General features: G+C 51.5%; 1 protein-coding gene across 1 annotated transcript; it reads left to right on the top strand.

Annotated features, from left to right (window-relative positions):
- Nucleotides 1-13,940: 13,940 nt before the first annotated feature.
- LOC136537472 (uncharacterized) lies at nt 13,941-15,279 on the top strand. The gene is made up of 4 exons (XM_066529433.1): nt 13,941-14,066; nt 14,152-14,332; nt 14,441-14,765; nt 14,850-15,279. The coding sequence occupies exons 1-4, from the start codon at nt 13,941-13,943 to the stop codon at nt 15,277-15,279; spliced, it is 1,062 nt and encodes a 353-aa protein (XP_066385530.1).
- The last annotated feature ends 7,687 nt before the right edge of the window (nt 15,280-22,966 follow it).

The following is a 22,966-nucleotide window of genomic DNA, read 5'->3' as shown; positions in this document are numbered from 1 at the left end:
CGGACACTGGACCTTAGCGTCCGATCGCCCGATGACAGTCATGTGTCACCTACGTTCAACGGCATTCTTTCGATCTCAACGGTCATCTTCTGACTGGACATAGTAGCTTTAACTGATCGGACACTGGACCCTCAGCGTCTGGTCGTTTATAGTAAGGTACCGACCCCGACCAGACGCGTCCGGTCAATCATGATCGGATGCAGCCCCAGCGTCCGATCACTCTCCAGCGACACTGCTTTGTCCGACAATAGGACCGGATGCTGCCTCCAGCGTCTAGTCACTTTCAGAGCCAGTGTCCGATCGACTGACCGATGCTGCACACTGACTGCTACCACTGACCAGACACTAAGCCTCAGCGTCCGGTCACTGCGTGACCAGAGTCTGGTCCACTCTGTAGGACCTTTCTCATCTCCGTTTCTTCACCGAGTTGATCCACATCAACTCCAACTTCATCTCCTTTGTAAATGTGCCAACACCACCAAGTGTACACCACCATGTGTATGTGTGTTAGCTTTTCACAATCATTTTCAAAAGATGTTAGCCACTCAACTTGCCACGCCACTTGATCCTAGCGATGATGCAAAGTTAGATCACTCGAGTGGCACTAGATGACCGATATGCAAACAAGTTTGCTCCTCTTGATAGTACGGCCATCTATCCTAAACCTGGTCATAAACTTCTCTACACACCTATGACTGGTGAAATGAAATGTCCTAGGTTATACCTTTGCCTTACGCATTCCATTCCATCTCCTCCAATGTCGATGCAACATATGCACCAACATGATCAACAATGATATGATCCACTTCATATCATTACGTGATCATATTGGTTCATCGATCTTGACTTTACTTGCTCTTCACCGTTGCCATCGTCCATCGATGCCAAGTCTTGCTCAAGCTTCACCGCCACGCGGTCCATCACTCCAAAGCCTTTGACTTGCCCTTCACGCTTGCAACCGGTCCATCAAGCCAAGTCTTGTCTTGATCTTCTCCACCTTTATCACATGACTCAATGTCATGTCTCATGTGCATTTAAGCTCCTTCATCATCACATGTGTGAGCTTTATAACATTTCCAAGCCATTTTCACCTTCATGGCATATGTTGCTCACACACATGTACCTATGGACTAATCACCTGTGTATCTCACATAAACACAATTAGTCCACCTAGGTTATCACTCAATTACCAAAACCAAACAAGGACCTTTCAGAGCTGCCAATGCCATCTACCTGCTGCAATCTAATCTACCACATGTGCCCCGATCCCTGTGTGAAGCTGCACCGATCGGCCATCATCAAGTGCGGACTCAAGAAGGCGTGCCTCCTAGATAGCAGACAACAAGTGTCTAGAGTTGGAGCACCCATCGGCGCCCAAGAGCACAGTGTGTCGGATGATGAAGCCTCTGTGTCAAGCAGAGGTGGTTTGAGAAGCAGGTGTTTCTCTTTTCCATCTAATTTCCGTTAACAATTCCATGATTTCATAATGATAACCCTGTTTAGATTAGCATCTAGATAGCAACTCAGCCCTTATAATCAACCCATTGATAAACATTCAGTACGACATTCTTGCTACATTCTTGTTGTGCAAATAATTCAGCAATTCTTTTCCATTGAGCTTTTCTGAAAACCATCTAAGGTTAGTAACCTAGAACTTTTGAATTGCAATGTGCAATAGCTTAAATCATCATGGTTTTTTAAGCACATTGACTATTGTGTGGTGTGCATTTGGTTTTCCTTTGAATTCTGAAAGTAAAAGTCAATTACACAATTATAAAGGATGTTGTAAGCTAATTCTAGTTCTATATGCCTATGTGATTAGGATGTTAGTTCTGAACATTCTTACACTTTTTTCTTAGTTTAGGCTTTCCATTCCAACGTATGGTTATCATGATATAATTTTGCAACCTTACTATTCTTTTTTTTGAACTCGCAACCTTACTATTTTGTAGTCTCTACTCTAATTTTTACTCAATATATCTGCAGGAGTTTAATAGAAACAAGGTTTACATCAAGATGTTGATCCAAATAAATTGTCTGCGGGACTGAGGAAGCTGCAAAAGTGTCAAATTTTTAATTGATTATGGCAGATAGTCTCAGATTATATTATATTTTAATTATCTATGTATTTGTATGGAGAGACCTGTGACGTATTTTGTCTAGTAAAATTTTCATAAAGTACAGAGAAATGTTGTCAAATACTTTTTTTTTGTTAAATTTGAGTTTTGCATGTTTTAGTTTTTGGTTTGAGAAAGAGTAATCTTTTCGTTTGGACAGCATGCGTAGTTTTGAATGTGACATTTTTTTGATTTTTTTGAGATATTTTATTTGTTATATCCTAGGATTTCTGCCCTTGTTCTACATGTTTTCTTATGTTACTCGCCTTTCTTAATTCACTTGCATTTTATGTTTTTTATGTAACATATGTATCATCATATGATCCTTCATATATACATATTGCTGGCTGTTATAAAGCAACACGTGATTATCTCCCCGGGAAAACTTCCAAATAGCAATAGGGAAGTTACCCCATGCGGGGATATCCCCCAGCAGGTGGATGGGGATTTGCCTTGTCCAGAAATTCCCTCCCACCCGATCACTTCTCTGGTTTACTCACCCTGTTGCTGTCAAAGTAGCCCAAGCATTGGAGTTGCACCACGGCCCGTTAGGACGTCGCACTGTGGTGCCTGGAGAGCGACTGCTCTCCACTTGCACGCACGCGCTACTCGTGCTCTATTTTTAAAAATCGCGTGAATGAAATGATTGTAGTGAAAAGTGCCAATGTCACGTACAAGTTCTTCCCGTCCTTACCAGACCAGCAAACATATACATACACGTACATCATAATGAAACCTATAATTTGTAATGGGACGTATAATTTATGATGCACGATAGTAATGAGCTAGCTATAGTATTCTAAAGTTAGGTTTAGGCCAAGTCCAACCTTAAATCAAATGAATTTCAAAGTCTATAATAAACATTAGTGCAATAAAGGTTTAGTCTTGTATGGAAAGTCGACAGATGACAGGAGATTAACTCAGCTTCAACTTAAATAGGTGGTATTGTGTACATTTGTTGTGAGTTTAAGAAAGATAAAAGACGAGCACCATGATGCAAACGGGTTTGGACGACCAACCATGACATGAGTGGTAATTGCGCAAACAACGGTTTTGTAACACCAAACTCAAAGCAAGAAGAGCAAGGGATGATTGTAAGGTCGAGATGGCGGACTAGAGGAGGGTGAATAGTCCTTTCTAAAATTAATCGCGTCGGCTAACCGAAATAAGTGCAAAATTAAAACTATCGGTCTAACCAAGACTACACCCATCTATCTATATTCTCTAGCACCTTCCAAAGATACTAATTAAGCAACAAAGGTGCCGGGTTAGCTAGAGCTCACCTAACCAATTCTAGAAGTGAGGTCACATAAACCTATGCCACTAGTACTTCAAGCAACAAGAAAGCTCCTACACATGCTAGTAAGCAAAAAGCACAAAGCCACCTAAGCTCGCTAGCAATACTCAATAACAAGGCAACCAATGTCAAATTAGAGAGCACAAATACTTAGCTATACAAACTAAGAAATGTGACTAACAAGGTTACACAAACCAAATTAGCCACGCAAGGGAGCTACCTATATGCTACACAAGCAAGAAGATAACTAGTGAGCTACATAAGCTAACTAATTACAAGAGCAACTACACAAGCACAATGTATATGAAAGTAATTCCAAGCTTATGTAATGAGGATGTAAACCAACGAGAAGAACAAGGTTGACATAGTGATTTTTCTTCTGAGGTTCACATGCTTGCCAACACGCTAGTCCCCATTGTGTCGACCGCTCACTTGGTGGTTTGGCGGCTAATTGGCATCACCTGCTAAGCCCGTACGTTGGGCACCGTAAGAACCTACCCCAAAAGTGAGGGTAGCTCAATGACACGCTCAACTAGAGTTGCTCTTTGTGGCTCCCACGGGGCGAGCACAATGCTCCTCACAAAGCTCTTCTCCGGAGCACCACACAAGCTTCTTGCGGGCTTCGACAAAGACCACCACCAAGCCATCTAGGAGGTGGCAACCTCCAAGAGTAACAAGCACCACCGACTTACAACTCGATCACCTAGTGCCACTCGATGCAACCTCATGATGCAATCGCACTAGAATCGCTCTCTCACACAATCGAATGATCACTATCAAGTATATATAAGATAAAGGGCTCCCAAGCACTCACAAGCATGGACACAAAGTCCCCTGAGGTGCTCAGCACTTGCCATGGCCGAGACCACCTTCTATTTATAGCCCCCATGAAAATAGAGTCGTTGTACCCCTTCACTAGGCACAGCTCGGGTCGATTGGACGCTCCAGTCAAATTGACCGGATGCACCCTCCCAGCATCCAATCAACGGATGGCTGCCATGTCATCCCTGGCTTCAAATTCTGAGTGCCCAATCTCAATGGTTAAGTTGCGACTAGACGCGGCACAGTGTATGACCGGACGTAGGACCCTAGCGTCCGGTCACTTCCAGTAAGGTTCCACTCCCTCGACCGGACTCGCCCAGCGTCTGATCACTCAATGTCTCCTCTATGTGCCACCACACCCGCGTGATCAGACGCACCCAGCTAGCATCTGGTCACTTTCAATGCCAGCGTCCAGTCAAAGACCGATGCCTGTGCGTTCTCTGCTATCACTGACCAGACACAGGACCCTAGCGTCCGATCACTATGTGACTAGTGTTCGGTGCACTCTATGAAACCCTATTTTTTCTGTATAGGGCGCCGGTGGCACCATCGGACTGTCCACACTCTATGGGTGGATACTCCGTCGGTGAAGTTTCGAACCCTTCTTGCCTCTGTTTCATCACCGAGTTGATCCACATCAACTCTAACTACATCCCCTTTGTAAATGTGCCAACACCACCATGTGTATGTGTATTAGCATTTTCATAATCATTTTTGAAAGGATTTAGACACTCAACTTGCCACACCACTCGATCCTAGCGACGATGCAAAGTTAGATCACACGAATGGCACTAGATGACTGATATGCAAACAAGTTTACCCCTCTTGATAGTATGGCCATCTATCCTAAACCCGGTCATAAACTTCTCTACACACCTATGATCGGTGAAATGAAATGCCCTAGGTTATACCTTTGCCTTGCGTATTCCATTCCATATCCTCCAATGTTGATGCAACACAACCGACACAGATGGAACAAGTGCAACCCGAGCCTCGCTTGAATACCAAACCAAGTCCAGATCCAAAGTACCATTTCACCCGGTCTCTAATTATCATTCATATATATTTTTAGGTGATAATAATATAATAGCAATAATAATATCTTTCATATCTCTCGCGAGTGACAAGCAATCACTCGACTTCTACCGGAGTCCTATAGCATAGCAATCTACACGATCCTATCATACTAGTAAGACTCATAGTATAAGGATATATATATATATGCAAGTGGGTTTCATTCAACTCCTCAAACTTAATGCACAAGCATAAAATAAGGTACAGAATAATAGGGGTTATGCACCGGGGCTTGCCTGGGTAAGATATAACCAAAAGTTAGCATTCTATCGTGGTGACACGATCACCAAGGCACCATCTTTTCTGCTACTCCTATCGTCTCCACGGTCCATCGTTGTTCCTATTATGATATACATGGATACAACATATAGATGTAAATAATCAACGACAGCCGAAACTCCTAGAAATTCGATTAGGCCTCACAAGCTAACGAGATAGCTCTAACGTGCTAGTCTATGTATCCCCATCATCAAGTAAGGCTCGTTCCTAGAAAATGTTTTCGTTCTACAAACCCCCAATTATTTTTGACATTTGATTGATTAAATATATATTTTTGTACTAGGGCTTATTTAATTACCTTAACAAACTAATTTCTATGGAGCTACAAAAATTACAGTGAGCACCTAATATCGTTAGAACTCTACTATAAAAATTTTAGAGCCAACACTATCACCAATTTACCATAACAATTCCTACAAGTTTATATTTTGATAATATTAAGTATCTCAAATTAATTATATAGCTTCTAAGAATATTATAAAAACTATATGAACAAAATATATTAGCAATAGATCATGAGTTTAGGATCCTAACAAAATTAGTTAGACATTTTTATGATTTTTTACACTTTTTGGCGGATTTAGAAGTTTTCTAATAGAAACATAAAAGAAAACAGTTTTCCTGTGGAAAACAAAAGATGGCCTGTGGCCTTGGTGGCCTGGCATGATGGCCCACCGGGCATGCCCGCGGCAGTGGCCCACGACCGGCTGCAGCCCACGTGGGGCCGAGGGCCCAAGCGGTCAGGGCACCGACCAATGGCCCAAGTGGACCAACAGACCCCCGCTCCCCACGCACTTTTGCGAAACCACCCCTGAACTTTCTCGAAACTAACCCATAGTATAGAACACTATTCATGTGGGTCACAGTTTGCATTGGAAACCTTGGAAAAGCTTCTCTTTCTACCTTCTTCTTCCTCTCATTGCCAACAGCGCGGTGGTGGCTCCAGACCGGTTGGGGGCTCGCCAACAGCGCGGTGGTGGCTCAGGGACCGCGACGGTCCTGCACACAACTGGGTGGGGGCACAGTTCACCTAGAGGCGGCCCACAACGACATGGCCATGTGCGCCCATGGTAGGGGAGGCGGTGTGTCGGCTGATTCGGCACGACAGGGCACTGGCGACAGTGAGGGCAATGCATGGGGGGCATCAGTCACCCTGGTCACAGGCGCGGATAGCGGCAACTCAGCCTGGTGCAGCCGGTGGGGGCCTGACCACACACGGTCCTAGCAAGACGGCCTGCAGCAGCATGGCTATGGCAGGGACAGCGGTGTGGCTCATCAAGGACCGGCCGAAGGGGCATGGGAGGGGCGGCACGAGCCAGGGAAGGTGGTGGCTCGATCGAGTGTAGTTGGTGGTGCCCTGGCCACACATGGTCGTGGCAAGGCGACTCTGGCCCTAGCGGGCTCAGCGAGCGCGTGCACGGCAGAGTGTGCCCAGAGGTGGAGTTGGTGGCAGTGAAAGTATGGAATAGGGAGATCGAGCAGTGGCAAGAAGCTTGGTGGTGGCTAGCTTGCTCTGCTCGGTCATGGCGGTGTGCTCATGACAACCAGCAGAGGGAGAGGGAGAACATGAGGGGGAGGAAGAGAGGGAAGTAGACAGCAGTGGCTCGGTCCCCTCCTCATTAACGCGCGTGTCAAACAGGGGTGAGGTAGGTGAGATGAGTGGCTAAGAGAGAGCGTTGCAGGGCAACCCACGTGCGCGGCGATGTGAGTAGCAGCGGCAGCGCGCGGCAGTGACAGTGGGCAGCAGCAGCAGGGCATAGCACTGCGCGACGATGAGAACCAAGCAACAAAGGTTGGTAGCGGGGTGGCAGTGGCTAGCGGAGCAGCGCCCACGGCCAAGAGTGGCCAGGCAGTCGTGGCACCAGGCTCGCGTGGTGCCCGTGGCCACGGGAGCCCAATGGCCAAAACAGCAACACACACAATTTTTAAAGCGACGCGAAAACCGTTAACGACCCTAGATGAAGTTCAACTAATTTCCCTAACCTTAAGCCTGTAGTACCAACATTCCAAAGAAACGATCGACACGTGAAGAGGATAACCAGAAGGGGAGATAGAAGCATGCCATTCTGGGTTCGTCGCGCTGAACGCTGATTCGTGAACGAGCACCAGACTGTAATTCGTAGCGCGTTCTTAGCGAAGTTCGAACAATTTTTGGGAGAGTATCGCAACACCTAATGCAATTATAACCTACACTATGCTCAAGTGCTCACCTTGGGGCAACCAATAGTACTCCAACATATAAAAATTGCTTAATCATTTTTGTTGGAATTTAAATGTCGAAATGGCATTATCGATTATCATTACAGACTTAGAAAGGATGGGAGTCCCGCTTGAACTAAACAACCATTAACACCTTTGATTGAATTTTTAAAAGGTCGGAACTTTATCAATTTTAACTAGACAACATGTCATGACCTAGTCCATACTTCGTACTAACTCGTGGGAACAAAATATTAAAGCACTATTTAAGTATTTTGCACATTATAATTCTTCAAAAATGGCACTTTCTAATTATAAGCTATGTCACATTTTCATTTACAGAAATTGTTTTTCATACTGAACATCTAAAACAACTTATCCTATTTTTCTTATTAGTTTTTTCATAAGCATGTTTACACATTAATTGAACTACTCGCAATATCCCATTCGCTTCTCTTCTCCTAAAAATGAGACCTACAATTTAATTATCCTTTCTTGTGAGTTTTAAAAATTTTAACACCCGAAAACTTGTTTTGTGAATTTCTTTTAGGTCTTAATCTAAGTACTAAGCAAGATCATAACACCAGAGGTGTTATACCTATATAAGAGTCTAAGCAACCAAAAGATTGAATATTTGCATAGTAATCCAAAGAACATTGTTTATATATTTCAAAAAGGTAAAACAAAATATGCAAAATTGTCGCACTACTTTTAGTATTTTTCTGTAAGGGAAACAATAGAACCTATAGAACGCGTTGACTTGATACAGAAAGAATGCATCGGATCAGATATAATGAACCACCCCGCACAAATCATCCACAACATGTATACCTTCCATGATTGACATTTTCATGTAGGAAGTATCGATTGTTATTAGTAATTAGGGATGTTTATCGATATTGTGGATTAATTAAACCACGTATAAACTTCACTTGCTCCTCAACTAAAACTTTGGTCTGCCACACACATATAGAGCTCGATGTAAACAAGTAAAATACTTGCACCTACATTTAAAGAGAGAATGTTGTCTCCAACACCGTGTTAGATTGTGATAATGTACCAAATCTTTTCTCCTTAAAATAACTAAGTATTTTTCTATTGTAAGATAAGAGATACGTGTGTTGTTTTACATTGAACACTGAATCATGGCAACATGTAATTTGAAGCCCACATATATACCAATGAGATATCACTAAATGTTTCTTAAAAAAGAACAGAACTAGTGCAGCTCTGCATTTCACATTAAATATAGATCATAGTGGACAACAAGAGAGTACAGGTGAAGCATAAGCCTAAAACATTAAGTGGAATCAATACCATATATATCGAAAGGTAGAACAGTCAAACAAATAACATAATACAATAATAAAAAAAGTGAAACAATTAGATTGACTGTACAAAATGGCATGTAAATTGCACAGGTTTCATTCTAAAGCTCAATGTTTTATCAAAAAATGAGGCCCAAAGGTACAAAGGTTTTACTTACCTCCAAAACGTCAACAAAAACATATGGTACTAAAACTGTGAAATTTATGTATTCATATTCCAATAAAAGTGCAACAAGATCTTGTTACAGTAACATATGTTGTTCTCATTTGAAATATAATATATTTACAGCCTAAAAATAAACACGGATATGGCTGTTGAAGCGCATATAAAATGATCACATTTATCCACAAATCACAGTGATGTGAATATGTGATATTTGCTAGTGTTTCATCACAACTTTAAATGGACTTGGTCAATAATCATGAAGGTACTTGTCGGTGTTTCGGATTGAGGGGTCCTCAACCAACCAGTGAATTTGAACTGCGTGCCCCTAATCCCGAATGGTGATGCAAAGAGACATAATGTTTATACTAATTTAGGCAATCGATGCCCTACGTCCAGTCTAAGAGATCGATCTTATATTCCTTGCACTGAAATGCTCGTAGTAGGGGGTTACAAGCTAGGGGAGAGAGGGAGCTAGTCCTAGGTCTCGGCAAGGTGTCATGTGGGCCGTCTGAGACATTACTCTTAGGCGGCTGGGATGTATGCGTGTGTTACAATGTGTTTCTCCTTTTTCCCCCCTCTAAGTGACCCAAGTCCTCTCCTTTTATAGTTGAAGGGAGGACATGGATAGTACATGTGTTTAACTATGCGGTGTCGTGCCAATAGGGGCAGCATGTCCGAGCCTTGTGGCCTATTCCTATGGCGGCGTGGTCGTCGGAGTGGTCCGTCCTTGGAGCACTGGGGTGGCATACCAGTCCCATCCGATCCTGCGCATCGTGAGAGCCCTGGGACTGCCCTAGAGTGGGTGCGGCGGTGGACGTGCAAGCCGCTATGGACGGACTGTGCGCGAGGCCGAGGCTTGGTCGGTGCCGAGGCTGCACTGCAGTGGGGGGTCTCGGCGGGCACAAACCCTGAGATAGCCGAGACCTTGGCGCACAACACCGAGGCTCCGAGTGGGCGGCTGATCTGGTGCGTCGGCTTGGAGGCGGTGATAACCCGGGGCAAGTTGTCTATGTCGCATTATTTTCGAGGCGGGGATCGCGGGGCACAGTGCAGTGTGGGCACTGATCGTGGGCACAGTGTCAGAACATAGTGGCCGGTAATCCCTACCGTGCCCTGTCCCAGCCGATATGGCGTTGATGCGACATTGGGTCCCGTCGGCCATTCTGTGGCATCGAACCATCGTCCGGCTGAGATTGCGGGAGTGGTTGAAATATTAATGAGACATGACGCGCTGTCGGGAGGGTCGGTCGAGGCGGGGGCGACTGACTATGGGTAAGCTGGTCTCACGCGATACGGAGAATGAGGCCTCGCGCGAGACAGAGAGCGAAGCCTCGCACGATACGGAGAATGCACCCCCTACCAAGGCCTTCCGTGGAGAGCCTCGTGTGAGGTGGAGATTGTGTTCCCTGCCAAGGCCTCCCATGGAGAGCCTCGCGTGGGGCAGAGATTGCATCAGGACGCCGAGACCTCCCATGCGAGGCTCGAGGCAAGGCGGAGGGCTCGGTGGGCCTAGTCGTGGCGGGTGAGGGGCTCACGGCTTACCTTCTAGCTTTGTTTTCGATGGGACTTAAGCGACCCCTTTGATTATTCGCTCGGGGTACCCCATTCTAAGGTACCCGACAGTAGCCCCTGAGCCTCTGGGGGAGTGCGTGCACTCTCCCTGAGGGTTTGCCGAGGCTTGGTTTATACCATTTCGTAGGAATTGGGTTTTGTTTTTTGAGGTTCTGGTGGGTGCGCGCAAGCGCACCCATCGGGTGTAGCCCCTAAGGCCCTGGAGGAGTGGAGTTACTCCTCCAGGGGCTTTTTTCATTTTTGTGTTTGAGCGAGTGGTTTTTATCGCTTTTGCCGAGCCCATAATCGCAAGTTTGGGTTGAGGGGGTCTCGGCGAGGCTGCAGGAAGAGCCCTCTAGCCTCCGCACAGAGCAAGAGGTTCATCAGGGGTCCCCTTGACTTTGGGTACGACCCTCATGCTTCCTTTCGCTCAGAAGGAGGGGTGGAATGTGCCAGGCTACCCTCGATGGGCACGAGCGTGGACACTTCTGGTGAGCTGTTATCGGGTGAGTCCGAGTGGAGGCCCGTACCCCGTTCGCTAGGGGACGGCTAGTGGTCTAGAGACGCACTCCAAGAGTACCAGAGGGTTTCTCTGGTGGGTGCCGAGGCCATTCGCTGGGCTTCGGTGGCTCGGTGCCTCCCTACGGTGGGATCCCATTCGGAGACTTCCCTGCCGGTCTTGGACACAACTTAGGACGCCCCGAGCGACTGTTCGCTTGGGCCAAGGCCATTCGTAGGCTCGCCCCAAAGTCGTCCCTAACTCTGTTGCCCTGGGGCGGCTGTCGAAACCTCTTGGAGGCCCAGCCTTCGAACCCTTGGACCGTAACGGGCTCGGTGCCCTTTATCGTGTTTTATAATTAAACTTCTAGCATGGGCTGGGACCGTTTGTCTTGGTCTTGGGTGCAAGAAGAGCCCCCGAGCCTCCGCCTGGAGCAAGAGGGCGGTCGGGGGTCCCCTGACTTTTTCATCCGACCCCCACATATCCTTTTTGTTCGGACGGAGGGTTTGTTTGCCAAGCCCATTCTGGTCTCGGCAAGGTTGCAGGAAGAGCCCCTAGCCTCTACATGGAGCGAGAGGGTCGTCGGGAGTTCACCTGGCTTTTTATACGCCCCTCGCGCATGAGGGTTTGTTTGCCGAGGCCCCTTTTGGGCGCGAGCCTGGGTTGTGGGGTCTCGGCGTATTTACAGGAAGAGCCCCCTAGCCTTTGCACAGGGTGAGAGGGCCGTTAGGAGCTCTCCTGTCTTTTTGTACGACCCTCACGCTTCCTTTTTGCTCAGAAGGAGGGTTTGTTTTGCCGAGCCCCTTTGAGTGCGAGCCGGGGTCGCTGGGTCTCGGCCAGGTTGTGGGAAGAGCCCCCTAGCCTCTGCATAGAACGAGAAGGCCATCGAGGGTTCCCCTGACTTTTTGTGTAACCCTCACGCTTCCTTTTCGCTCGGAAGGAGGGGTGGAATGTGCCTCGCTACCCTCGGTGGGCATGAGCGGTGGCACTTCCGGTGAGCTGTTATTGGATAGTCCGAGGAGAGGCCCGAACCCCATTCGCTAGGGGACGGCTAGCGGTCCAGAGACACACTCCAAGAGTACTAGAGGATGTCTCTAGTGGGTGCCGAGGCCGTTCGCTGGGCCTCAATGGCTCGGTGCCTCCCTACGGTGGGATCCCATTCGGAGACTTTCCTGCCGGTCTCAGACACGACTTTGGGCGTCCCAAGTGTTTCGCTTGCTTGGGCCTCAGCCCCGTATAGGCTCGCCCGCGATCGTCCCTGACTCTATTATCCTAGGGTGGCTATCGAAACCCTTTGGGGCCCAACCTTCGAACCCTTGGATCATAATAGGCTCAGAGCCTGGTTCCTTCATATGAAAGGAATAGGCCACGGGGAATATCTTCCCTATTGGCTCGGCAACGGGTGGTGCGCCTTTTGAGGCGGTTTCATGGGGAGGCGAAACGATGCCTACTGCCATAGTGGCCGAGCATGATGTGGTGGATGGGATGTAACTGTCCTCGCATTTAATGCGGGAGGCGTGGGCGCGTGGGCCGGCGAAATCGGCTCGTGGTTAACTGCGCTGGATCGGGGGGAAAACCTCCCCGATTTCGTCGCCCGTTCATTTCGCCTCCTCCCTGCATAAATACCCAAAGGGTCCTGCCCCTCCTCGTCTTACCTTGCCTGCATTAGCACTGCCTCCGTTGAGCCACCGCTAGAGCATCGGGTGCCGGGAAGAAGAGGAGAGAAGAGCGAGCCTAGGGAGAAAGCGATAAAAAAGCGAGAGCGTGGGAGAGAGAGAAAAAACTCACCGCCGCACCTGATTCCTCCATCGCACCCATGGCTGGCGACATCGTCGTTGTTGAGGCGAACCCCTGGGACCTGTCGGACATCACCGAGGAGATGCTTCAATCGCTTGTCGACGGTGGACTCCTTCGCTCGGTGACAGACCCTAGCAGGCCAGAGTGGATTGCTCCATATGGCGAGCCAGAGCCAAGGCCTCATGACGGCTACGTCATGAGCTTCGTCTCCTTTCACGAGCATGGCCTCGGTGTCCCGGCGAACCGGTTCATGCGGGCGCTCCTGCACTACTATGGCATGGAGCTCCACAACTTCAATCCCAACTCCATCGCTCAGGCGGCTATCTTTGTTGCCGTCTACGAGGGATATTTGGGGATTGCTCCCCATTGGGAGTTGTGGCTCCACCTATTCTGGGCGGGGCATACTACCAAGCCGACGGGCACGTCGGGTAAGAGGAAGGCGACGAGGGCCGACGGCTGTACTCTCCAAGTGCGTCAGGATTACCTGCACCTCTACATCCCGGCCCAACTCGCGTCCTCCAATCACTAGCGGTACACGAGTTGGTTCTACCTCCACAACGACGACAAAGGACTTTCCCCCTACACTAGGTGGATTGTGGGGATTTGCCCGGAGAGGTGGAAGTACGGCGTCCCGAAGGACGACCAGCCCAAGCTGTAGCTGCTTCTAGAGGGGCTAGCGAGGCTACGAGGCCATGATCTCACCGTGGCTGTGGTCGTGGCTGCCTTCCACCATCAGAGGGTGCTGCCGCTGATGGCTCGGCGCCGGCGCCTGTTTGAGATGAAGCCAGGTGAGCCCATTGAGGGCACCTGGATGTCCTCCTCTGCCCTTTCCGACGAGGAAATTCTTTGTCAGGTGGGGGAGACAGTAGAGGCGAAGCTGAGGGGCAACAACTTGACCCCTATCGTGATGCGGCCGTTGCGGGGGTTCCTTTCGCTGGTAAGTCATGTGCCGCTATAGCCTCCGAGCCTCCTCAATCTCCCCTTACCCCTTGTTTCCTTATGCGCGTCCATCGTTCCTGTAGGGGATGAGGGACGTGCGCTCCTCTTCTCCGCCCGTTCCCGAGGACATGAGGGGGCGGGCGATCAACCGGGCACACGCCGACGTGCAGAAAAAACGGAAAGACGCCAAGGCGGCGGAACGCATGAAGCAACTCCTCGCGCGCGAGGAGCTGGATAAGCACCACCGTCAACAAAGGAAGGAGGGTCTCCCACTAGAGGAATCCCCGTCGACGTCGCTGTCGATGGAGGCCTCGGACGGGGATGATGGGGGCGAGGTGGGGCGAGGTCCCCTGGACCACCTTCCTGACGTAGTGGAGGTGGTGTCCGGGGCGTTGGCAAGCAGCCCGGCACTCCTGGGAAGGGGAGGAGAAGCGGACCCGAGGTCGGTGATCGCTCGCTTCGGGGCCGAGGCCGACACGCCCAAGGCGCGGGCATTAGGCAAACGCGCCATCAGCCCGATGGGCTCGGCGACCGTGGTGGAGCGAGTGGTGGTGGAGACGACGCCACCGCCCCCGGAGAGGACCGAAGGGGCACCAGGGTCCATTGAGGACCGACCGACGCCGATGGATATGGAGGCGACGCCTCTGCCGTTGCGGACAAGGTTTGCCGTGGCGAAGCGGTTGCCGCCCCGTTCAAGGTAAGTGTATTTTTGGCGGGGTCATAGTGCGTTCCGTTCACCTTTTTTGGTCTCGCGCTGACCCTATAGGTTATTTTTCCTTAGTCAGAAGCGGCCTGCGGATGAGCTCCCCTTGGTGCCCCTTAAGGCGCTTAAGGCAAGCCTCGGCTCCTCTGCCCATTGGGTGGCGGAGGCACAAGCCGCTATCCAACGCGGCGTGGCGTCGGCGAGGGTTGACCCGAAGGAGCCAGCCGCCCAAGGAGGGGCTGCCGAGGCGGCCCCTGCACAGACGAGGGAGGGAGCGCTTCCGCCCGACAGGGGCAAGGCTCACGAGTTGGATGGGGCCGGTGTGCCCTTGGTTGCTGAGGCCCCCAGGGTCTCCGAGGCTGAGGCGATGGAGGACAGGGCGTCCCAGACCGCCGAGACCACAGTGGCCACGGTTGGTGTTTCTGCATCCTCTGAGGCCATGATGGCAGAGGCCAGAGCCCCCGGGGGCACTGATGCTGCCTTAATGGCAGCGAGGGCATCTGCCTAGGAGGCGGAGATGAAGGCGGGGGAGGCCTCGGAGGTGCCCTTGGTTTAGGGGTCGCCATTGTTGCGAGAGGGCGCTGGGAGGCGGAGGTCTATCCGATCTCCTCCGACGATACTTCCCGGGCGTGTGAGGTGGTCAACGCCAAGGATGCCGGTGTTGTGGAACAGCCGCCGCCAGTCTTGGACGAGGGAAACTCGGCCCTCGTGCGGGCACGGCTCGAGCCTCGCGGGTGGGATCACCCGTGGGTACTATGGTGGAGCCAGGACGACCCTAAGGGGGAGCCTCTATTTGCCCTTGAGGACACAACCGAGGGCGGGCGCTGGGGCACCTTTGAGCAATACCGCCAGCTGGCGAAGTGGTCGCTACGGACGACCCTATCCGTGGTGGCCGACGAACTACTCGGAGTCGCCTAGGTTCGTGTTTTCCTTTCTCGCGCGATGTTGTCCTTTTCTGGTTTTGTTGCATTCAATGACCCTCGTTCTGCTTCCCTAGGAGCTCGAGACCCGGTCGCTTGGGAAGTCAGTCTTTCTCTGGCGAGAGAGGGGCATCTAGGACCAGCTTCAGCGGTAGAAGGGCCTTCTTGCCGGTGCCAACAAGCTCCTGTCGGCGCGGAGCGCAGAGGTAGAGGACCTCCACCTTCGTTGTGCCGACGCGAAGGTCGAGGCGGCCATAGCCTAGACGCAGCTCGCCCCTCTGGCGGCGCGGGTGAAGGAGTTGGAGGAGGAGCTCACCCGCGTGGTCAGAGATCAGGATGCCTTCAGGGGCTAAGCCGTTGAAGCTATGGCCTCGGCCATGGATCTCGTGGGGCAGCTGGGGGCAGAACAGAGGGCACACCAACTGATGAAAGGTGCCTTAGATGAGGCCCTTGCTATAGCTGAGGCCTCACGGACTGAGGCTATGGTTTGGAGGGGGACGGTCGAGGGTGAGTTTTAGTCCCCTTATTTTGTTTTCTTTTTCTTATGTTCGCTCCCTAACTCCCTTGCGTGATGCAGAGCTGGGAAGTGAAGCTTCTAGGGCGGCCGTGGCTTCTCGGGTCGAGGCCCAGTGCTTGAAGGAGGAGGCCGAGGCTTCTCGGGCCAAGGCCCTGCGCTGGAAGGAGAAAACCGAGGCCTATCAGGTCGAGACCCGATGCTGGGAGCATAAGGCCAAGGGTGAGTTCCGTGGGTTTTCGCCCCTAGCTTAGGTTGTTTTCTCCCTCGCTCGACCTCACTCCATTTTCCGTGGTGCAGAGTCAGAGGCGGAGGTTACTCGGGCCACCGAGGCTTCCAGCACGGTGCAGACGGTGCTCGAGACCGAGATCGGGGAGCACGAGGCGCTGAAGTGTGCTGCCCTTTCTGCCTGCGAGGCCCTAAAGGTTGAAGGGGTTCAGTCAGGCAGCTCCCTGGGGAGCATTTGATTACACTAAGCAACCATATGCGCAAGCGACTCCAAGGAGCACTGCACACGGGTGTCAAGCGCGCGCTGGCCATCATCTCTTCTCACTATGTCAGCGTTGACCTCCCGGCCATCAGCGATGGGTATGTCCTACCTGATGATGACGAGGAGGCTGACGCGGTGGTCACGAAGCTGATGGAGGTGGTGGAAGGCCCTGGCATGGTGCTGGCGACGCTCTTTGAAGAGGAGGTGGTTCCTCCCCTACCACCCACCGGTGTTGAAGGCCCTGAGCCTTGATCTGGGCCCTAGGGGCTTATGTAAAAATAGAGTAGGAGTTATTTTTGTATCATAACGTTTGTGGCCGTCGAGGCCTCTATTTCTGAAGTATTTGTGTTTCTTAGTTGTTTTTCTTATGTTTCCGAGCCTCTGCCCTCTGTTGCTTCTGATCAGATTTCATTTGCAAAACACCCCTTTGGGGCCTAAGCCGTCCCTTGGGCGAGAGGTAGTGAGGGAGTGCCGTAGCCCGGAGGCGTAGGCCATCTCGTGGCTCTACTGACCTCTTGCCTAGGAAACAGATCTTGGTCTGAGAAGTTTTTACAACTGATTCGTCAGAGCCTGCTAGAGTCTTGGCATAGGAATTTTTGCGAAAAATAACTAAAGAATGGTGCGTGGGACCTAGGGGGAGTCCCCTATCTAGCCCCTGAGGGAGGCTTGGTCCTGCCGAGGCAGAGCCGAGCCTCCCTTGCCGTGTTACTGAATTGCCAAGACCTATGATGGGCTCGGGGGGTTACTCGAAAAATTTAGACAAACTAAAGAACGCTTTTTAATTGCATTTCGAGAAACGACATATACAATGCTTGGAAATTTAGGGATAAAAGCGACGTAGCCGTTCTATGTTCCAAGCGTTGGTGAAGACTTCGCCCTTCTCGTTGGCCAGCTTGTAGGTCCCGGGCTTCAGTACTTGGGCGATGATGTACGGTCCTTCCCATGGTGGGGTCAGCTTGTGGCGGCCCTTGTTGCTCTGTGCTAGCCTCAATGCTAGGTTGCCCACCTTCAAGTCTCGGCTTCGGACGCGTCGGGCCTGATAGCGCCATAAGCTCTACTGGTATTTGGCCGAGTGTAGAAGCGCGACATCTCAGGCTTCCTCCAGTTGATCGAGGGCGTCCTCTCGGGTGGTGCGGTTACTTTGTTTGTTATAGGCTTGTAGCCTCAGGGAACCATATTCCAAATTGATGGGGAGGATGGCCTCGGCCCCATAGACTAGGAAGAAAGGCATGAACCCCGTGGCTTGGCTTGGAGTGTTCCTCAGGCTCTAGATGACCGATGGGAGTTCGACGAGCCATTTCTTGCTAAACTTTTTCAACCGGTTATGAATCCTTGGCTTGAGGCCTTGTAGGATCATGTCATTGGCACACTCTACTTGGCCGTTGGTCCTTGGGTGTCCTACGGCCGACCAGGCCACACGGATGTGGTGGTCATCGCAAAATGTCAGGAACTTTTTGCCGGTGAACTGCGTCCCATTGTCGGTGATGATGGTGTTGGGGACCCCAAACCTGTGGATAATGTCAGTGAAGAATAGCACCGCCTATTCGGATTTGATTTGATTGATTGGACGAGCCTTGATCCATTTGGAAAACTTGTCAATTGATACCAGTAGATGGGTGTAGCCCCCAGGGGCCTTTTGTAGAGGCCCGACCATGTCGAGCCCCCACACGGCAAATGGCCATGTGATGGGGATGGTTTGCAGGGCCAGGGCCGAGAGATGTGTTTGCCAAGCATAGTACTGGCATCCTTCGCAGAAGCGTACTAGCTTGGTAGCATCGGCGACCGCCATCGGCCAGTAGAACCCTTAGCGGAAAGCGTTCCCTATGAGCGTCCGAGGCGCCGCATGGTGCCCGTAGGTGCCTGCGTGTAAGTCCCAAAGTAGGGCTTGGCCCGCCTCGGCAGTGATACATCGTTGGAGGACACCTAAGGGACTTCGCCTGTACAATTCGTCATTATAGAGGGCATAGGTCTTGGCTTGGCGCGCAAGCCGTCGTGCTTCGGTTCTGTCGCCAGGAAGGTCCCCCTGATCAAGCCAATCGAGGAACAGGATTCGCTAATCTACGTCCTGATCAGTCTGTAGAGGCTCGGTGTTGACTCCCATGACATCGGGCTCGGTCGAGGGGGTCTTAGCAACAGAGGGGGCATCGAGCTTTGTCATGAGTTCCACAGGTGGGCCCTCCTTTGTTGTGTAGCCAATGGAAGGTTTGTGGAGGTCTCTGGCGAAGACGTTCAGGGGGACCAGGGCCCATGCCGAGGCAATCTTTGCTAGCTCATCGGCGGCCTCGTTGTACTTCTGCGCGACGTGATTTAGTTTGAGACCGTTGAACTTGTCTTCTAGGCGTCGTACCAACTTGCAGTAAGCCTCCATTTTGGGGTCGAGGCAATTTGACTCCTTCATCACTTGATCTATGACGAGCCATGAGTCGCCTTGGACATCGAGGCGCCATGCCCCAAGTTCGATGGTGACTTGTAAGCCATTGATGAGGGCCTCGTACTCTGCCATGTTGTTGGGGGCGGCGAAGTGTAGCCGCACCATGTAACGCAAGTGTACTCCAAGGGGCGAGATGAATAGCAACCCCACGCCTACCTCGGTTTTCATCAGGGATCCATCAAAATACAGGGTCTAGCACTCCATCTGAGTTTGAGCCGATGGCAGTTGGGTGTCTGTCCACTCGGCCACAAAATCAGCCAAGACCTGAGACTTGATCGCTTTTTGAGGCACAAAAGTCAAGGTTTCCCCCATAAGCTCAACGGCCCACTTGGCTATCCTGCCCGAGGCCTCCCGATTATGAACTATCTCGCCCAGGGGGAAAGATGATACCACAGTCACTAGGTGTGACTCAAAGTAGTGACGCAATTTGCGCTGGGCTAGGACCATGGCGTAGACCAGCTTCTGGATGTGGGGGTAGTGTGCTTTGGTCTTGGAGAGCACCTCGCTGATGAAATAAACAGGTTGTTGGGTGGGCAGAGTATGTCCCTCTTCCTGCCTCTCTACCACTATGGCAGCGCTAACCACTTGGGTCGTTGCGGCGATGTAGAGTAAGAGGGCCTCATCCCTGGTTGGGGGTACCAGGACGGGAGGATTTGTGAGCAGCCTCTTGAGTCTATCAAGGGCTTCTTCGGCCTCGAGGGTCTAGGAAAAACGCTTAGATTTTCTCAAGAGACGGTATAGAGGCAAACCTTTTTTGCCCAGGCACGAGATGAAGCGGCTCAGGGCCACAAGGCATCCCATGACCCTCTGTACTCCCTTGAGGTCTTTGATTGGTCCCATGCTGGTTATGGTCGAGACCTTCTCTGGGTTGGCTTCAATGCCGCATTCTGAGACTATGAATCCCAAGAGCATGCCTCAGGGGACCCCGAACACACACTTCTCAGGATTGAGCTTGATGCCCTTCTCTCTAAGGCATTTGAAGGTTATCCTCAAGTCATCGACGAGATCCTCGGCCTTTCTGGTCTCGACCACGATGTCGTCTACGTAGGCCTCGACGGTCCGCCCAATGTTGTCGCCAAAGACCTGGGTCATGCACCGCTGGTACGTGGCGCCAGCGTTTTTGAGGCCAAAAGGCATAGTCACATAGCAGTACATGCCGAATGGTGTGATGAAAGAAGTCGCAAGCTGATCTGACTCTTTCATCTTGATTTGATGGTAACCAGAGTACACATCAAGGAAAGACAAGGTCTCGCATCCTACCGTGGAATCAACGATTTGATCAATTCGGGGTAATAGAAAGGGGACTTTTGGGCAGGCTTTGTTCAAACCGGTGTAGTCCATGCACATCCTCTATTTCCCATTTTTCTTCTTGACTAATACGGGGTTAGCTAACCACTCGGGGTGGGACACTTCTTTGATGAATCCGAACGCTAAGAGTTTCTGTATCTCCTCACCGATGGCCCTATGCTTTTCCTTGTCGAAGCGGCGCAGGCATTGCCTCGCCGGCCTAGATCCAGCCCGGATGTCCAGGGCATGCTCGGCGACCTCCCTTGGTATGCCCAGCATGTCCGAGGGACTCCATGCAAATATGTTGGTGTTTGCACAGAGAAAGTCGATGAGCACTGCTTCCTATTTGATGTCGAGGGTGGCGCTGATCCTCAGCGCTCGGTCGTCGGGGCAGGCGGGGTCAACTGGGACATGTTTGATGGCTTCCATGGGCTCAAATGCCCCTGCGAGACGCTTGGAGTCAGGCGCCTTGCCACTGAGTTGGTCGAGGTGGGCGATGAGGGTCTCGGCCTCCGCAAGAGCCTCGGTGTACTTGATGCACTCAACGTTACAGTCATATGCATGTTCGTACATGGACTCAATCGTGATGACACCGCTGGGGCCTGGCATCTTGAGCTTGAGGTAGGTATAGTTGGAGACCACCATGAACTTGGCGTAGCACGGCCGCCCTAGGATGGTGTGGTAGGCTCCCCCGAACCCGACTACCTCAAAGGTAAGGACTTCCTTACGGTAGTTGGAGGGAGTGCCGAAACAGATGGGAAGGTCGATGCACCCGATGGGTCGCGTGCGCTTCCCTGGCACGATGCCGTGGAAGGGGGCGACGTCATCTTGGAGCCTCAACTGGTCGATCTCCAAGAGTTCCAAGGTATTGACGTAGAGGATGTTGAGGCCGCTGCCTCCGTCCATCAACACCTTAGAGAGTCGGGTGTTGTCGATGATCGGGTCGACAACCAGAGGGTACTGCTCGAGATTCGGAACATGGTCAGGGTGGTCGTCTTGATCGAAGGTTATCGCCTCTCGAGACCAGTCAAGGTACTAGGGGGTGGCCACCTTGATCAAGAAGACTTCTCGGTGTTCCCTCTTGTGCTACCGTGCCGTAAGGCACGCCGAGGGCCCACCGAAGATCATGAAGGTGTTGCGTACCTCGGGGAACCCATCATCCTTGTCTTTGTCCTGGTCACCGGCACCCTTCTGCTTGGCATCATCGTCGGGGAGCCCGAGCCTAGCGTAGTAACATCACAGCATGGAGCAATCCTCGAGGGCGTGCTTGACTAGGCCTTAGTATAAGGGCATGGTTTCTTGAGCATGTCGTCGAAAGGCCTAGGGCCTCTGGGGCCTCGGGGATTCTTGCGTTCTGCGGCCCCAACTAGATCGACCTCTAGGACCTCTTGCTTCCCTAGGCGCCCCTTTTTCTTTCTCTTGGGGAGGTGGGAGGTCGAGGCCTCGGGGGCCTCATCCCTCCGCTTTTCCTTGGAGTCGTTGTTGGGAAAGATGGCTCCAATAGCCTCCTCACCTGAGGCGAAGTTGGTGGCGATGTCGAGGAGCATAGTAGCAGAGCGTGGTACGTTTCGACCTAACTCTCAAACCAGATCTCGGCAGGTGGTGCCGGAGAGGAAAGCTTGGACAATCTCCGAGTCGCCGATGCTGGGCAACTCGGTGCACTGTTTAGAGAAGCGCCGGATGAAGTCTTGAAGAGACTCGTCTGGCTTCTGGCAGCAACTTTTAAGGTCCTAGGAATTCCTAGGGCACACGTATGTGCCTTCGAAGTTCTCGACGAAGATCCTAATCAAGTCACGCCAGTCATGGATTTGTGAGGGAGGAAGGTGCTCGAGCCAGGCTCGCGCTAAGTCTGACAAGAGTAAGGGGAGGTTGTGGATGATGAGTAGGTCATCATCCATGCCACCTAGCTGGCAGGCCAGGCGGTAATCGGCAAGCCAGAGTTCAGGGTTGGTCTCGCCGCTATATTTCGCGAGATTGGCTGGTTGCCGAAACCGGGCTAGGAAAAGGGCAGCGCAGATGGCCCTGCTGAAGACCCGAGGGCCTAGCGGTTCAAGAGAAGGATTGCGGTCCTCCTCACTATCGTAGCGACCACCTCGGTGTGGGTGGTAGCCCCGAGCGGGCCCCTCGTTGTCGTGGCGTCGTCGCCTACTGACCACCTCATGGTCTCCCTACACCTCGTGTTGATTGCCGAGGCGATCAAGAAGCATAGGGACCCTATGGGCTATCGGCGCTCGAGCGGGCTTGGGATGAGCCGGGGCTTCCCTGTCCTGCCGAGGCGATGCTACGGGTAGGTTCGAGACGCCCCCGTGCCGTCGAGAGGCAGAACTCTCGGCTTGCTGAACCACGGCGGTCTCTAGGAGATCTCAGAGCTCGCCGCAGACCCATCGCCCCTCTGTGGTAGAAGGCTCGGGCATTGTGTGGACCAGCATTGCCGCAGCCGCGACGTTTTGGCTAGCGCGATTAAAGACTGGGGGTTGCTCACTCCCTTCGTCGTCATAGATGCGGTGATGCACATCGCGGGCCCTTCGTCGGGCTCCCCTGGCTTCGCCGCGA

The sequence above is a fragment of the Miscanthus floridulus genome, chromosome 2, assembly GCF_019320115.1.
Source record: "Miscanthus floridulus cultivar M001 chromosome 2, ASM1932011v1, whole genome shotgun sequence".
NCBI classification, from domain to species: domain Eukaryota; kingdom Viridiplantae; phylum Streptophyta; class Magnoliopsida; order Poales; family Poaceae; genus Miscanthus; species Miscanthus floridulus.
The sequence above is the reverse complement of the archived record's forward strand: the minus strand, read 5'-3'. Positions and strand labels throughout refer to the sequence as shown.

What these genes read in the sequence shown, in the direction of transcription:
- LOC136537472 (XM_066529433.1), top strand. Translation starts at nt 13,941, where the DNA reads ATGTCCTCCTCTGCCCTTTCCGACGAGGAAATTCTTTGTCAGGTGGGG. An exon ending in CCGTCAACAAAGGAAGGAGG is followed by an intron (nt 14,333 to 14,440) that starts GTCTCCCACTAG and finishes TTCCTGACGTAG; the next exon opens with TGGAGGTGGTGTCCGGGGCG. An exon ending in CGGTTGCCGCCCCGTTCAAG is followed by an intron (nt 14,766 to 14,849) that starts GTAAGTGTATTT and finishes ATTTTTCCTTAG; the next exon opens with TCAGAAGCGGCCTGCGGATG.